Source organism: Arachis stenosperma, chromosome 3 (genome assembly GCF_014773155.1).
Source record: "Arachis stenosperma cultivar V10309 chromosome 3, arast.V10309.gnm1.PFL2, whole genome shotgun sequence".
In the NCBI taxonomy this organism is placed as follows: domain Eukaryota; kingdom Viridiplantae; phylum Streptophyta; class Magnoliopsida; order Fabales; family Fabaceae; genus Arachis; species Arachis stenosperma.
Genome location: NC_080379.1, coordinates 9,592,017 through 9,610,052, shown reverse-complemented (window position 1 = coordinate 9,610,052; position 18,036 = coordinate 9,592,017). Strand labels below are relative to the sequence as shown.

Sequence of the window (18,036 nt, the reverse complement as noted above, 5' to 3'; positions counted from 1 at the left end):
TTCATTCTTTCATTTTTTCGCTTTCGCATTTTCTCTCCCACACCCTAATCATTAACACAACTATCAACACTCTCATCCTCATTTTATAAAATTTTTTCTTAACAAAAAATTCTTAATTTTTTAGATCCCAAATTATCACATTTTGTTGAAATGCTTGCATAGAATACTAGAAGGAGAAGAAGACAATGATGTTTGAGTTATAAAGACAAAAGAATCAACACTGCTTTCTCAATTACAGAACTCTAAGCCCCAAATTAAACATGACTTGATCTGAAATCACTATTCTCTCAACCTGCATCTCTCCACTTTCACGGCACTATAGCCACCGTTGCTGCTAGAGCTTTGTCTTCTTCTCTTTTCAACGCCAAAAATTACTGCACAATGACCAACAACCATCAATAAAAAATGAAAAATACATAAAAATGAGAAGATATGAGAATAAAAAAGAGAGAATATTATAATGGAGGATGCATGACTCAACAGTGATGACACCAGCCAAGACAACCCCACGTTCTCTGCATCATGTCTTACTCTCTTCAGTGGCCTGCCGCCTCCGGCGAGCTCTCTCTCCCTTGAAACCCCATGGTGGCAGCAATCTAATCGACACTAGCGACGGACGAGGCACGACAACGATGGAAACAACCCTCTCTCTCTCTCTCTCTCTCTCTCTCTCTCTCTCTCTCTCTCTCTCTCTCTCTCTCTCTCTCTCTCTCTCTCTCTCTCTCTCTCTCTCTCTCTCTCTCTCTCTCTCTCTCTCTCTCTCTCTCTCTCTCTCTCTCTCTCTCTCTCTCTCTCTCTCTCTCTCTCTCTCTCTCTCTCTCTCTCTCTCTCTCTCTCATTTGAAAACAGAAAAAGAGTTTGTCTCATAGCAGTTTCATTTCCCACGTTATTCAGTATCGTTAATGAAAAAATTTTAGATTATTTTTAGCACTAGAATATTACATTCCCTTATAACCATAAGATTATGGCGGATATATATTATATAATATATATTTAAAAATGAAATTGCTAAACTAATCGTTTAAACTACTAATTTAGTATGTTTGTTATTTAAAAAGTAATGTTGTAATAATTTGGAGTTAGAAGAAGAATGAGAAAACATTTATCACTATTTATGTTATTTTAATTTTATTAAAAACTTGATGATCATATATTATTTATAATTTTATATTAGATTTTTTTAAGATTTTATTGTTTTTACTTTTTAATTTTAATTTAAATTTAGTTTTTTATTTTTTATTTTTTAAATTTTTTTTATTTTTCTGCAAATAAATAAATAAAGTTAAAAAAAATTTTAGGATATGGATAGAGTTAAAATTAAAAGATACTCAACTCTCGAATAAAATAAGATTGAATTTTAATTTTTTTTTAACTCAGATATTTATACTATCAGCCCTATCTATTTACTTGTTTTCCTCTGGTAGACTTCCCCACATTTTTTTCATACAATTCTAACTGTATTCTAGCGAAACGACGATCTCATTTTTGCAACATGCAATTATGTAGCAATAAACACACGTTTATAATTCCTAATAAATAATAACCACACCTAATGTACATAAATAAATAAATAAACCCACATTTATGATTTTTGCCACTCAACTAGAGTCGAACACCTCCACTATTTACTTCTTTCGGTCCTGCTTTTGAGAATATTTTTTGTCTGCCCCCAAAAGTGAATAAAGCTAGCAGCCCAATCCAAATTGATTCTAAGGCCCAATAAAGATTGATCCGTCGTGTTTATCTTAGTTTAAGCTTAATTAATTACTTATGCTGAATTGCTGATTGTTTCACCCAAAAAAAAAAAAAAACTGATGCTGAACAAAGGACTTCAACTAAATTTAACTTACTTAATAGTTAAATTAGTCCCTAAAAAATGAGATATTCTCTAAATTTATTTTTAAAATATTTTATCAATTAAATTAATTCTTCAAAAATTACGAATTAATCATATTTTGTCTTAGTTACTTCACTCACAATTTTCGTTAACGATTGATGATGTAAAATATTAATTGTGATAGCGTACATAACACCTAACATGTTCAATTAGACGTTGACTAAATATGTTTATGAAAATCTATTAATTTAGTCGTTAGGTCATATTGGGAATAGAATTTATGTAATTGAAGAAAATGACTAAATTAATAAATTTTCATAAACTTATTTGGTCAATACCCAATTAGACATGTCAGATATTATATATATTATCAATTAACGTTTTACAATATTAATATTTGAAAAAATTTGTTAATAGAGTCACTTGAGGACAAATATAATTATAGATTAATTTGATTTAAAAAATCTTTTAAGGACAAATTTAAAGAATGCCTTATTTTTTATAGACTAGTTTGACTATTAACTAATATTTTTAGAATTCGAAACTCATTTCACCTCCAAAGTGGTTTTCAGAATATTATATTATGTCTATAGAAAAAAATATAACTAAAAACATGTTTTTTTGTTATTAACAATTCTTGGAGTTTTTATTTACAAAAACTAAAAAAATAATTATTATCCTATTCTTATTTAATATTATTAATACAATAAAGTTACGCAACTAATTATTTTATTGACCAAGTTTCAACTAAGTTAGATACGTATGCGCCTCTTTTTTCAACGACGTGATTTCCTTCTCGTTCTCCTCATTCTTCTCTTATTTGATTTCTTTTCATCCTTCTTTTTTCTTTTCATCATCCTTCATTATCATCATTGATGTCGGCTTCTATATATATTATGCAAAACTACTAAGCACAAAAAATTTTGATGCACAGCAAAGAAATTTTAGTGCACAGCATAAAATCTTTTAAAAGACTACATGCACAGAATATTGAAACATCTAACTAATAAAATGTGCACAACACATATTTTGATATATAATACAAAAAAATTTGGCGCACAATACAAAAATTTTTGAAGGAACACATATCCAGAACATTAAATCACCAAACCAACAAAATGCATTCGCATAAAAAAATTAATATACTATATGCAAATATTTCTGTGCTAGTGCAAAAATTCTTGTGTTATTATGTGCAAAAAGCTCTATGCTATATCAATAAGTTATATGTTATGTGCAGTCATTTTTGCGACAAAAATTTATGTGTTATATCAATAAGTTTTTGTGCTCTCCAACCAAAATTTCTATGCTGAAGAATCATAGAGAAAGAGAAGAGAGTGATGCATGCGCACATTTTCTTTTGCTGGGTTTGTGCAACTTAAATGAATTTGGTTACAAAACGCTTATATACAGTTATACTTATAGCATCACCATTATTAATATATGTCCTTTATTTTTAAAAGTAATAAATAATCACAATGACTTTGAGCTATTTAAAAACATACAAGTAAATCGCATTAGATTTTGAAAATTTAATTTTGTTATGAAGACATTTAATTTAAATGCCGGTGAAGATGGAAAAATTTGAAAAGAAAACCTAAATTGCTCGTCCCCAATGCGATTTAAGCATGTATAGGAATGATTTGTTCTTTGGAACAAAAGTGACCCCTGCCATTGCAATTCACACGGTTGGGAAGAAGAGAGAAAAGGCAAATGATCAAGAGATGTGAGATTTAAAGGCAAATTTACGTAACCAAAGAGAGCTAATAACGTGATATATTAGTAACCACAAAAAAATGATAACTTTTGTTCACAATAGTGAAATTACAATAACTATAGAAGGAATAACTCTTGGCCGAAAGAAAAAATTTCTAAGATTTTGAATATATAGACTTCCAATAACATTAGCCCAAGGGTGTGTTCGATACAAGAGCTTTCATGGAAGTAAGAGATGTTGTAGGGGATATCATTCGAGATGAGGAGGATGAAGAGCCACTAAATATTCTGTATAATATTGATGAAGACTGTTGAGAATTGAAGAAACTTAAGTTTCTTGAAGAACAAGAATACTATTATGAACAATGAAACTAAAGAGAAGATGAAATGAGAAATTGTGTATTGAATGTGATAAACTGATTCTGTTGAGTTTGTTATAGAGAGCACATGCTATTTATTCACATAATGCAGCCTCTAGATATTTATGCACTATAACAGAATTGGTTCACTCTGCACTACCTAAAGCCAACTAACCTCTCTTTTAAACTCTTCAGCACTAGTATACTGACCAAGGAAGTGACCTACTTATACAAGCTCCTGCTTCTGTTTCAGAGTTACATCAATATCAGAGAAATTTTCCACATTGAATCTAGGTGTGATGCAACAAGTTGATCATGATTGGAGTGGGTTCACATATGAAGGAGAGTTCGTGATCAAACAATGATTTCGAAGCAAAGATGAGGCTATGCTTGCAGTAATGTGAAACATACATTTTGATGAAGGGTTCAAAAATGTGAAACATACATTCTGATTAGAGAGGCGTGAAAAATCCTGATTAGTTTTGGTTACATTATAATGTATTTATCTATAAACAAGATCCACCTTGAACTATATGAAAGGTGATTAACAATTTCAATACTTTTTTTTCTGGATAACAAACTAGTTAACTACTGTTATCTCTAAACGTATAAATCATATGACAAATTGATGTAAAGCTTGTCAGCAAAACCTGATTTCCCATTGGTGCTTAAAAGTGGAACCACACCTTCTGGCTTCTTGATTTCTGCAATCCAATCAATGCATTCCTCAAAATTGGGTAGAAGCAGCGTGATTATAAGTGAAAGAATCATACAGAGGTCTTTCAAATCTTCTGATTGTTAAATAGAAGAGGAACATCATTATGATATCAATTACAAAAGGAACTGGTTTATCCTTTATCTGGAAATGAAAAGTGAAATCTCTGTATCCACACATGCACATTTAAAGAAACTCTCAAACAATTTAATATTATTATTTTTTTATATGATGAAATTAAACAAGTTTTGGGTCAATATACAAAGGAAAGAAGAATACCAGATTATTTAAGCATGTTAGGTTCCTTGTGAGGCCTTGATACAAGCAAGAACCTGAAGAGAATAACTAGAAAAAATTACCAACATAATTAACATCAAAATTGATCAATTAATAATTAAACCTCAAGTCATAAGTGCTTAAATTGGCCAGCAGGCACATAAATCAATCAGATAACTTTGTCGAATAATGTCAATAACCCTACCCCCTTGTTTTTCCAGTTGATTCAACAATATAGTTCATGCCTTCCCAAATAAGTGAAAGTGGAACCCAATGAGGAGGATACTTGAACCGCGCAACATCCAAAATAAGAACCATGTCCTTTCCAGCGTGGTAGCCACCTATGGGAGAATAGTGCCCACCTGCTGTCTGCCATAAAAATTTTAGCTACCATTATTAGCATTATGTTTTTTTTTAATTAGAACGAAATATATGCACAACATTATCTTGTCTTATTTGCTTACCAAAAAGCATATTCAGTCATCAAACAGAGAAAGAAAAATTTTAGAGACCATCAACATACATACTTGTTTGAGAGCAGCTCGGTGATATGATGCAATTATATGACAATCATCAGTAGTTGAACACTTGGTGACATATTTGCGAAAATCATCGATAGTGATATTGCTTGCACGAAATGCCTCAACTTTTGCTCCGGCACAATGACCTAAGGATGCAAGTTTCTCGAATGAGATGCCATTAGCTCTGACAGTTTCCAAAGGTCCACAATAATCCAACATAGATTCATCAAACCATCTCCAAGGTCCTACACAGATAAATTTTCCAAAGACAAGGCAAAACTTGAAAACTAGGATTTATTGAATATAATAATGTTAACTGTAACTACAAATTGGAGATGAGGACAATATAACTTATAAAATATATAAATAGATTAATTTTGATTGATTAACAAATTTAGAATGGTTAATATTTGTGGAACAATGAAGGCATACCAACCTTTCCATTTTCTTCCAGGATCAATGGCAAGTGAATTTAAGACCATGGTTAGACTTGCGAGACCACAATAAGTAAGTTCCGTTTGAGTTTGGAAATGGGAAATCAAACTGTTGAAGCCTTGCATGGTTCCATTTTGATAGGCTTCTAAGAAAAGTTTCTGTCACTCAATGAAAAAAAATTAATATAGCAAACAAAGAACAGGCATAAAGTAGAAACTATAATCATCTTTAGGTCAAATAAATTCGATCAATTAGAATATTTATATATTAGAAAAATAAAAAATGAGAATTATATAAATAGAAATGTCTGTTCACAACACACAACAACAACAACAACAACAACAACAACAACAACAATAAGAATAATAATAGAGTTTAATTTTAATGCATTGACAGTGTAGAACATTTTACACAATTTGAATAACCATTCATGCGAAAAATTTAAAAGGTAGTTATTTTTGCTGACATGACGTCACGATAATTGGATGCACGTGAAAAACTACAAAATTAAATAAATAATAATAATAATAATAATAATTAATAAATAAATAAACTATTTTTTTGTTTATGATTAGAATATTTAGTGGTGAATTTGACACAGTTAAAGAAAGATGAATCCAACATCAACCACAAACTGCAGGCTTAAAAAACATTGTATCTATACGTGAATAATTCAAGTGTAAGTTAGAAAAATATAGCCTGCATCAATAAATTGCCATTAACAGGTGATGAAGAATGTTTGAAACAAGCATACCTTCCCATTGTTGGAAACAAAATCAATTGCAGGGGGTGACGGAAGGAGTCGTTTGTAAAATCCATTCAACATCATTTATTTTTGAGTTGCTCAATGCAAATAGTTCTATCTAATCCTTTCAAGGTTGAGCTATCGATCCCTTCTTGCCAATGTGAAATCCCTTCATCATGATGTTTAATTTGGGTATCAAATCAATTGTGTTAACAGATAAAATCTTAATAGCACAATAGGGAGCAGTGGTTTTGCAATTCAATTCTTTCCTATCTTCTAAAAATCAGAATATCAGAACAAAGGGCAGTGGACAAGGGTGGTTTTAAAGACACAAAACACACACAACATAAATCCATTGTGCATAAAAGCAAGACATGCATATGAAGCAGAACTCCCCACAATAATAAATTACTACTTATCTGTATGTTCTGAAAATTCAAATTAAAAAAAAAAAAGAAGAAAAATATATGATCACATATGTCTCTTCTAACACCTCTGCTGAAGAGGTCAGCTAGCAAGCCCCTTCTTTGTTTACTTGAAAAAATTTCAGTTTCATGATAATGCTAAAACTATAATAGGCCAAAGTCCATACCGTACAAGTTAATAGTCAAGAAAGCAACAAGAGCATCAAGATTATTAGAGAATAAAGGAGAAACCTTTTCGTCTGATGGAGGCATAAGAGGCTCTGACGGAGAAAAGCAGTAACCTGGCGAGTGGCTGGATGCAATGTGATACGAACGGCGAGGCTGACTGAGGCTCGAGGTCGCGAGGCCGGAAGCAGCGGGTTCAGAGTGGAAGTGAGGCAGCCACTGGGAATGGTGCTTGAGGTTCACGGTTTCTTACAAACCTTTAAGGGAAATCCTATAATTTGCAACTTTTTTAAAGCTAATTTGGAGTAATTTGTTCACAAAACAACCTCTGATTCTAATAGTAAATGGTGAAATTGGTGCTTTAAAGATCACTGATCTTCAATTTAATTTTTGAAAGAATTTTTTAATTAAAATTGTCATCGACAAAGATTTAAAATTAATCAGTTAGTTCTTTGTCTAATCGGAGATTTGATTAAAAAAATCTTTTAAGAATCAAATTGGATATCATTTTATGTTTTAGAGTCTAATTTAACTATTTACTTCTAATTTTAATGGATCTAATTTTGTTTAATAAAAATACATTATATTAGTCTCTATTAATAGTGAACGAAATAAAAAAACGAGAATTAATATAAGATATTTTTGTCAATCTCAAAAATATAATTAGTGTAATTATAATTTAAAAAATTATTTTAATTTAATGTATGCGATCAATTTCAAAGTTTATTTTAGAATTTAATTTTTCAAATATGTTTTTGTAGAATTTGTTTAGACGTCATTTTTTAAAAAAAAAATTTTTAATGATATTTTTTTTAAAAGATCTTTTAAAAAAATAAAAATAATTTTATGTTTAAATATTTCATGAAAAAAATCTTTTTATTTATCAATTATGTTTTAGTAAAATAATATAAAAATACTTTTTTGTTAATTTATTATATAACAAATATTTTTTTAAAAAATTTTTTAATAAAAAATGTAAATTATAATTTTTTAATTTTTTTATTTTTTAATACTTTTACTTTTATTATTAAAAATTTATCAAACATACTAAAATATAAAAAAATCTTTTTTTATTAATTTTTTTTTTATCAATTTAATGACATTCAAACAAGTATTTAATTAATTTCTATTAAAATTAACGATATTAGAGATAATTAAATTGTCTTAGTCCTTATGGTGGATGATGATCCATTTATTGATCCAATTTAAAAATGAATCATCATACAGAGCTATCATATTAGAAATGATTTGATTTATGGTCATATTATATATAATCAGATATGATTTATTCTTATTTTTTCATTAAGAAATATACTATTTTTATATAATTAGAGTAAAAAATAGATCGAGTCGAACAAGATTATAATTATAATAAATTTAGTTTATGTCATAAATAAATGACTTAAACCTAGGTCTATTATTATTTTTAGACTTCTTTTTTTTGTTTTTTGGGTTTAAATTCGATTTATTTAAAATTCGACAAACTCACAAACCTATTTAAAAAATATATTTTGTAAATTATAAAAATTAAAAATTTTAAATTAAATTAAGAGTGAATATCTAAACTAAGAATAATTTATTGTTATAAAAAATATTTTAACGAATCAGCACAATAAATATTATAGATTTTTTTTAAAGCCTATCTTCTAACCTTTTTAATTAATAATCTTTACAAAAAATTTAAATCTAACTTATTTAATAAAATAAGTCGGATCGAATTAAGTCTAAAAGGAGTCAAATTATAAATTTTTTTTGAGTAACTTGGTCCATTTTTAGCCCCACATACAATGATTTGATTAATGATTGTTGTTTTTATTTCCTTATAGAGGCTATCAATGTGCTCGTGATAGTAGGGTTAGAACAAAATTGTTATGATCACAAAAAATGAATTATTAATTCAAATATTATACATTTATATATATGTATATTATTTTATATATTTTTAATAAAATAATTAGATAGAAGAACAATTAAATTTATTATATAATAAAATAATTAAGTTTATGATAATATAATTGTACCTTCCCGATATCCTCGGCCAAACCTTCCGATATCCTCGGCAAACAGAACGAATAACAAGTCCATCACTTCACTCATACCGAGATTTTCGTTCTAACGGAATTGGGAATCTCAATCCTATCAACAAACCCTAACAAATACCGAGCATTACTCAACTGACAGGATCTATTTAAACAAACGAACTACAACTCAAGAAGGCAGAGAAAAAAGAGAACGAACAGTCATTAACTCAAAAGGATCCTTTTTCCACCCTCTACTCAGGCTACTCTTCCCCTTACTTTACTTTATCTTGTCCTTTCTGGTTTTTAAGTTCATAAGCTGACTTGAGCGTCGGAGTCCTTTTTGCAGGTTCCACGCCGAGGTCGACGGTTCTCAGGATAACGTTTCCGAGCTTATCACGTGCCGCGTTGCCGACCACATCTCGGAAGCTCACTCCAGACAGAACAATTGGCACCCACCGTGGGGCCTTATTTAAGTGACCCCTTTTTATTTTTTTCCTCATTACACTGATTCACGCACCTCGTATCCTGCTTTTCTTTTCAGAAGTTAAAACATGACGGATCAGTCAGATACCCAGCAACATCCTCGGACCAATGCTGATCTCATGGCAGCCAACGCCGCATTACTCGTGGAGAACCAGCGTATGGCTGAACTATTGGCTACAATGCAGAACGGGGGCGAACGAAAGCACGTCAATAAAGTAACAAATGCCGAACAAAACGAAGAACATCAGTCAGAATCTAATGCAAAAACAGAGGAAATGCCCCCAAAAACAGGGAGACGACGAGCTAACCCTTTTTCTGATGAGATTATGAGTTTTAAGATGCCTCAAAATTTTACACTACCTATGACTTTGGCACCATACAAAGGGATCGGAGATCCTAAAATTCATGTCACAAATTTTGAATCAATGATGTTCCTGAACAGTGACTCCGATCCCATTTTGTGCCGATCCTTTCCCACATTTTTAGATGGGGCTGCGTTATTATGGTTTTCAAATTTACCTGCAGGTTCAATATCTAGCTTTGACGACTTCTCCAAGCTATTTATCAATCAGTTTGCAGCCTCAAAGATCTATGTGAGGGACTCTGACTACCTTAGCACAATCAGACAGGGACAGCATGAAAGTCTGAAGGACTACATGACGCGCTTCACAACGGCTGCCATGGAAATCCCAGACCTCAATCCTGAAGTACAACTCCATGCCCTGAAGAGCGGCCTCCGACCTGGTAAGTTCCAAGAGGCCATAGCTGTCGCAAAGCCAAAGACGTTGGAAGAGTTTCGAGACAAGGCGACAGGACAGATCGAAATAGAAGAACTTCGAGAAACCAGGCGATACGAAAGACAACCGCACCGGAAAGAGGAAGATAAAACCCCAACAAAAGACCCAAAGAGACCTTTCAGGTTAACACCGAAGTATGATTCATACACGAGGTTCAACACGCGGAGAAAAGACATCCTAAAAGAAATACTACATAACAAGCTCATCAAACCCCCAAACAGAGCCGGATCATATCAAGACCAGCGGTTCGTTGACAAGACGAAGCACTGTGCCTTTCACCAAAAGTTCAGACATACAACCGACGAGTGCGTCATAGCAAAGGATCTCCTGGAAAGACTGGCAAGGCAAGGACACCTAGATAAGTACATAAGCAAAGCCCGACCAAGTTCAGAAGGTTCCTTCGACCGACGTCAAGAACGGAGACAAAACACACCAGAAAATCCAAAAACACAACCTCCTCCACCAAGAGGGGTTATAAATTGCATCTCAGGAGGATTTGCAAGTGGTGGTCAAACCAGCTCGGCACGCAAGCGCCGTTTCCGAGAAATGCTAACACTACAACAAACAAATAAAACGCCAACCAACAAACCTCGAACACCGGAAATCTCCTTCAAACATTCCGATTACCAAGCAAGGTCGGATAACCTAGACGACACGGTGGTCATATCCATCCAAGCAGGAGATCTATTAGTTAAAAAAGCTCTACTTGACCCTGGCAGTAGTGCCGATGTTCTTTTCTACTCCACCTTCAAGAAAATGAAACTCAGTGAGCAAACCCTGCTGCCATCCTCGGGCGAACTAATAGGATTTTCGGGAGAAAGGGTATCAATCCTCGGCAGTGTGTGGCTGAAGACAACCCTGGGAGAACATCCAATGAGTAAAACAAAGGATTTACAATTCCTAGTAGTCGATTGCATAAGCCCTTATAACATCATTCTGGGCAGACCTTTTCTAAATACTTTTTGTGCCATTGTTTCCACAATCCATTTGTGCATGAAATTTCAGGTACGGGAGAACCTGATAGCAACAATACATTCAGATCACATTGAGGCTCGCAGGTGTTACAATGAGAGTTTAAGAATCAAAGCAGAGGCCCAACAACGAGCCGAGCTAACACAAGAAACATACAACATCGCCAACATTTCAGATACAGCCGACCTTGACCCGAGAGGAAATCTCCAGGACAAACCAAAACCAATAGACGAGCTTGAAAAGGTACAGCTAGATGACAATATTAACCATTATACTCACATCAGCTCCTCACTTCTTCCAGGTACAAAACAGAAGATAACAAAATTACTCCAGGAGAATGCAGACCTATTTTCCTGGACTCCAGCAGATATGCCCGGCATCAACCCGAGCCTTATATGCCACAAATTGCAAATCGATCTAAGAGCTCGGCCAGTATCACAAAAGAAGCGCAACATGGGAGACGAAAAGCGCGAAGCATGCCTCGCAGAAACTAAAAAACTCCTCCAAGCAGGATTCATCGAAGAGCTACGCTTCACAACATGGCTATCAAATGTTGTTATGGTAAGAAAAGCCTCAGGTAAGTGGCGCATGTGTGTTGATTTCACCAATTTGAATAAAGTGTGCCTTAAAGACGCTTACCCACTACCTTGCATAGATAAACTTGTAGATAATGCATCAGGATATAACACTTTAAGCTTTCTAGACGCATACTCTGGATATAACCAGATACTAATGCATCCAAAAGATAAGGACAAAACAGCTTTTATAACAGAATTAGGAAACTACTGTTACACTGTTATGCCTTTCGGACTTAAGAATGCAGGGGCTACCTATCAACGACTCATGGACAAGGTTTTTAATCAGCAAATAGGAAGGAATCTAGAAGTATACGTCGACGACATGGTCGTCAAAATCAAACAAGAACACACCCATGAACTCGACCTGCAAGAGGTATTCGGCCAATTAAGAAGGAGCAACATGCGACTCAATCCAGAAAAGTGTGCCTTTGGAGTGAAAGGGGGGCAAATTCCTCGGATTCATGCTAATATCACGAGGGATCGAAGCCAATCCCGAAAAATGTGAAGCAATCATACACATGCGAAGTCCCCGAACAATTAAAGAAGTTCAGCAATTAAATGGGAGACTAGCCGCCCTCTCTCGATTCCTACCCGCGGTATCCTCACACTCACAACATTTCTTCAACATACTCAAGGGGCAAACAAAATTCAACTGGAGCTCAGAATGCGAAACAGCCTTCCAAAAACTGAAATCAATGATATCATCCCCACCGATCTTGCAGAAGCCGAACTCAGAAAAACCACTGTCCTTATACTTATCAATATCTCAAAATGCAATCAGCTCAGTACTCGTCACCGAGATAAGAGGCAAATACAAGCCAGTATACTTCGTCAGTAAAACATTGTAGCATGCCGAGCTAAGATACCCACCTATGAAAAAACTGGCGTACGCACTAGTGCTCACAGCAAGGAGGCTAAGGCACTATTTCCAAAGCAACAAAATCATCATCAAAACAAACCAACCTCTACGGCAGATCCTCACTAGACCGGAGGTCTCAGGACGACTTACCAAATGGTCGATAGAATTATCCGAGTTTGATGTAGCATACGAGCCGAGAACAACAATTAAGGCACAATTCCTGGCAGATTTTCTAGCCGAATTAACAGGACAACCAAATGAGGAACATAGCTGGGAATTGTATGTAGATGGAGCTTCAAATTTAGAAGGATCTGGAGCAGGCGTATACTTAACAAACAAACACGACTTACAAGCCAAACAATCAATCAGGTTCTCTTTTCAAACAAGTAATAACCAAGCCGAGTATGAAGCTTTACTTGCCAGCCTCCGATTGGCACAATCACTAAACATCACACATCTACAAGTATACTGTGACTCGCAGCTGATCGTACAACAGGTAAACGGAAATTTCCAGGTAAAGGACCAACTGCTAGAAAAATATCACACACTGGTAACAGAACTCATCTCTCAATTTAACTCGTTACAAATCACACACATAGCTCGGGAACAAAACACTCGAGCAGATGCATTATCTAAACTAGCAACAACTAGGAAAAATATGCATGAATCTGTAATATCTCAACTAACACTTGCTGAACCAAGCTTCAGCAACAAGAGAATCTATTCTATATCACAGGAAGAGGATTGGAGGACAGCTTACGAATATTACCTCCAAACGGGGTACATACCATCAACAATCAAAGACAACAAAGCATTCAAAAGGAGAGCAGCATCTTTCACACTCATCGGGACAAAACTATACAAGCGAGGTTTCTCTCAGCCACTGCTCCGATGCCTAAGTACGGAGGAAGCCAAAATCGCCATGGACGAGGCCCATGAGGGAGTGTGCGGGAACCACATCGGAGGAATAAGCCTGGCCTCAAAAGTAGCCCGAGCAGGTTACTATTGGCCAACAATGAAAAGCGATTGTATTCAGAAAGTAAGAAAATGTGAAAGCTGCCAAAAACATGCACCACTTATCCACAACCCGGCCGAGAACCTGCATAGTTCGGAGGTAAGCTGGCCATTCCACAAATGGGGGCTTGATATTCTCGGCCCATTCCCAAAGGCCCCGGGACAGGTAAAATATCTACTCGTTGCAATTGACTATTTTTCAAAATGGATAGAAGCCATACCTTTGGCAAAAATAAGGGCTGAAAAAGTCCGAACTTTCATTTGGAAAAACATCATTTGCCGTTTCGGCATACCCCATGCTATCATTACTGACAATGGTCGGCAGTTCACCGATCAAAGCTTGGCAGAATTTTTACAGGGTTTCAAAATTAAGCATCACTTTTCATCAGTAGAACACCCGCAATCGAATGGACTTGCGGAGGCAGCTAACAAAGTAATTCTCATTGCACTCAAGAAAAAGCTCGGAGATGCTAAAGGAGAATAGGCAGAACTAATACCAGAAATACTATGGAGTTACAATACCACGAAGCAAACAACTACCAATGAAACCCCCTACCGACTTGTCTACGGTGCAGACGCGATGATTCCAATAGAGATCGCCCTCACAACAACAAGATCCGAAATCATACCAGCAACAAATAACGACAACATCAGGCAAATCGAGCTGGACACAATAGAGGAGGAGAGATACAAAGCCGAGTTAAAGCACAAGGCAATGCAAAGCATAATAAAGCGAAAGTACAACAAAACGGTTATTCGGCGAACAAGACCTCGTCTTAAGACGCACAGAGGAAGCACGGAAACCACCAACCCACGGAAAACTCGCCGCAACATGGGAAGGCCCTTACCGAGTTACTAAAGTACTCGGCAACGGAGCATACAAACTTCAAACAATACAGGGAACTGATATCCCCGGAATATGGAATGTATCATCACTAAAAGCTTACATATCATGAGTAGATATGGCCAAGGGGAGACACTCTTTTTCCTACTCGCAAGGTTTTTTCCCAAAACAGAGTTTTTCTTGGAGAGGTTTTAATGAGGTCCCCCACCCCATATCCTTTCCATATACTCAAAATAAACAAAATCAAATACATTATTTACAAAACATGTCAAACCGAGCATAGCTATGTCATTTATATATTTATAGTCTAAACTGTCAGATAACATATTAGTGCGCGCACATCAAAACACAAAATACCAACCTCTACACATGTAGAGAACATTCCAAATCCAAAAGACAAAAATAAATTACAAAATGCAAAAAGTTAGACAGACATCCTAATCCGCTCCCTTCTCAACCGACACACTTTCATCCTGGTTTTCAGGCAATGTCCCATCATCCATAATGCGACCTCCACTCACAATCTTTGTTACATCAAGCAAATCAGTATCAACTTCAGGAGATACAACCCCAATCTGAGCCACAGCCCGATTAAAACCTAAGGTAAAGGCAGCCAGCACTTCCTCCTTTAGTTCGACAACCCTAGCCTTTAAGCCTCCCGTCTCAGTAACATTCACCTCTAAGTCTTTTTTCAACTTGTTTACCTCGGTCTCCGAAGCTTTCTTAAGAGCTTTAACCTCAGACCTCAGCTTATCAATTCTCAAATCCCTCTCTTGCAACGATTCCTTCAGCTTCTTCACAGCAACAACATTATCAGCATCCAATATCACATCCAGCTCTGAAGTCCGACCAATCGACAACAAACGAGCTCCAATCACCTAAACAAACACCATACCGTTCAGTATTACAACCACTAAGCAAAAAACAATACAAATTACATAAATAACCTGCAAATAGCGAGCCACCCCTATCTTTCCAGCCTCATGGATCGTCTTGACGTCAGCATCGACTTGGGCAAACTCATCAGCCACGGCCATGAAAGGAAAAGAAGCCGACCATATCGAATTACTCGGCCCCTCCTTGTAGCCGTGAAGCCCAACCTGACTCTGAAAAGCTGCATCAATCTCCTCCGCTGTAAAAACAGCATTATCATCCTTCACACCAGTCAAATCCACCACCCTCAAATTCCCCCCACATCTTTTCCTCTTAAGAGGAATTTCTTGACCACCAGACCCACCCCCCTCCTTCGCCACATTAGTCGAAAAACCCTCTTTCTCCTTCTTCCTAGCCTTAGAGACGAAAGCCTTCAAATTTGCAGTAGTTAGGGTCGACACCTTCTCACCTAGAAAAAACCACAAAACAATCAGAAATCTATAACACATCACACCACTAACAAACCAAATAAATAAAAAATACCTAGGTATTCCTCTAACGCTTCCCTATCCCCTTCAAGCTTCAACAATGCAGGAATAAACAGAAGGTCAGAAGACGACATTGCCGACATAAGAAACCCAAGTATATAGTCTTCACTCTTAACCCTATCCTCACATTCCAAGACCTGACGAGGTTCAGCAGACCAAAACACAGGAAACCTCTCCTCTAATAAAGCATAAAGAAAAAAGGGATAACACTCCTCACCAACCTGAACCTTCACAAACATTTCCTTAAAGTCTTTAAAAGAAGACTCATACAGGCTAAAGATGGCACGACCTGGGTGACTGCTCAAGTTCACCCAGCCACCTTTCCAAACTCCCTTCGCCTGAAATAACGAGAAGAAAACACCCAATGAAGGATAACAATCCAAATACTCCATGAGACACTCGAAAGCTCGAACAAATGCCCACGAATTTGGGTGAAGCTGCGTAGGAGCACAATTTAGCAGTGACAACACACCACACTGGAAGTCCGTAAAGGGAAATCGTACACCCAACTCGGTCAACATACAGGTATACACATAGAAGTACGACCAGTCACCACGTTTCTCACAAACTCTATCATCCTTATCGCACGGTAAAAACTAACCTTCAAATTATCACTACCCCTCACCCACCTAGTTTCATTCAACTGCGACAGCATCTCAACACTGCTAAACACAGAAACCCGAGACCTCACATCACTATCCACCCAGCCATAAGGGTCACCCTCATCTACAATAACTCCTTTCCTACCCATGAAAGCGAAAAAGAAACAGCAACAAGAAACTAAAAGAAAGTGAAAATAGTTACCTTTCTTACTCATTTTTTGCAACTCGAGAAAAACCAAATCCAAAAGCATAAGGAGCCTAACAGACAAGAAGTTACTCCGACACAACATCCCACGTAACCCCTCCACTTCCCATTAACTACAAGCGGCAGCCCCGTTTCCCGCCACACAAAAAAAAAAAAACATAATATATGACACCAAGCCCACTTAACAAAGCCCATTAGAACACAAGTTGGGCAACGGAAACACGTTGAGCTTAGGGGCTCCCTAGGCAATAAAACCACACCAACAAATCAAAAACAATAAGGGTCGAGGATACAGCAAAAAGCTCAACACGTTCCTCATGCCGAGCTTGGGGGGCTGTGTACCTTTCCGATATCCTCGGCCAAACATTCCATATCCTCGGCCAAACCTTCCAATATCCTCGGCAAACAGAACGAATAACAAGTCCATCACTTCACTCATACCGAGATTCTCGTTCTAACGGAATTGTGAATCTCAATCCTATCAACAAACTCTAACAAATACCGAGCATTACTCAACTGACAGGCTCTATTTAAACAAACGAACTACAACTCAAGAAGGCAGAGAAAAAAGAGAACGAACAGTCATTAACTCAAAAGGATCCTTTTTCCACCCTCTACTCAGGCTACTCTTCCCCTTACTTTACTTTATCTTGTCCTTTCTGGTTTTTAAGTTCATAAGCTGACTTGAGCGTCGGAGTCCTTTTTGCAGGTTCCACGCCGAGGTCGACGGTTCTCAAGATAACGTTTCCGAGCTTATCACGTGCCGCGTTGCCGACCACATCTCGAAAGCTCACTCCAGACAGAACAATAATAATCTTTTTACAGCAATATAATTAGTTTTTTTATACACTAAATACAATATTCCAATATGATAGTTAATTAGATAATTGATATATTAATACACATTTAAATTCTTAAAATACGAAATAAAAAGGATAATGACAATTATCAAATTGAAGATGCCTCTTTGGTTTTCAACTTTTTATTTTAAATATTTTTTATTTTCCTTCTACATTTAGACGAAACCTCTTTAATTTATAAGGATT

General features: G+C 35.7%; 2 protein-coding genes across 2 annotated transcripts; one reads left to right on the top strand and one right to left on the bottom strand.

The window, feature by feature from the left end:
• Positions 1 to 4,388: 4,388 nt before the first annotated feature.
• Positions 4,389 to 7,444, bottom strand: LOC130970612 (glutathione gamma-glutamylcysteinyltransferase 1-like). The gene is made up of 7 exons (XM_057896743.1): positions 7,261 to 7,444; positions 6,614 to 6,773; positions 5,861 to 6,017; positions 5,431 to 5,669; positions 5,109 to 5,272; positions 4,907 to 4,959; positions 4,389 to 4,616 (listed from the first exon to the last, which is right to left on the bottom strand). The coding sequence occupies exons 2-6, from the start codon at positions 6,686 to 6,688 to the stop codon at positions 4,911 to 4,913; spliced, it is 684 nt and encodes a 227-aa protein (XP_057752726.1). The 5' UTR covers positions 6,689 to 6,773; positions 7,261 to 7,444; the 3' UTR covers positions 4,389 to 4,616; positions 4,907 to 4,910.
• Positions 7,445 to 12,917: 5,473 nt separating this feature from the next.
• On the top strand, positions 12,918 to 14,402 carry LOC130965471 (uncharacterized). Its single transcript, XM_057890230.1, has one exon. The coding sequence runs from the start codon at positions 12,918 to 12,920 to the stop codon at positions 14,400 to 14,402; it is 1,485 nt and encodes a 494-aa protein (XP_057746213.1).
• Positions 14,403 to 18,036: the final 3,634 nt, after the last annotated feature.

Excerpts from the sequence above, each read along its gene's own strand:
- LOC130970612 (XM_057896743.1), bottom strand. The coding sequence starts at position 6,688 with ATGATGTTGAATGGATTTTACAAACGACTCCTTCCGTCACCCCCTGCA. Across the intron at positions 6,018-6,613 it reads TTGTTTCCAACAATGGGAAG|AAACTTTTCTTAGAAGCCTA; the intron begins GTATGCTTGTTT and ends ATTGAGTGACAG. Across the intron at positions 5,273-5,430 it reads ACCGAGCTGCTCTCAAACAA|ACAGCAGGTGGGCACTATTC; the intron begins GTATGTATGTTG and ends TTTTTATGGCAG.
- LOC130965471 (XM_057890230.1), top strand. The coding sequence starts at position 12,918 with ATGAAAAAACTGGCGTACGCACTAGTGCTCACAGCAAGGAGGCTAAGG.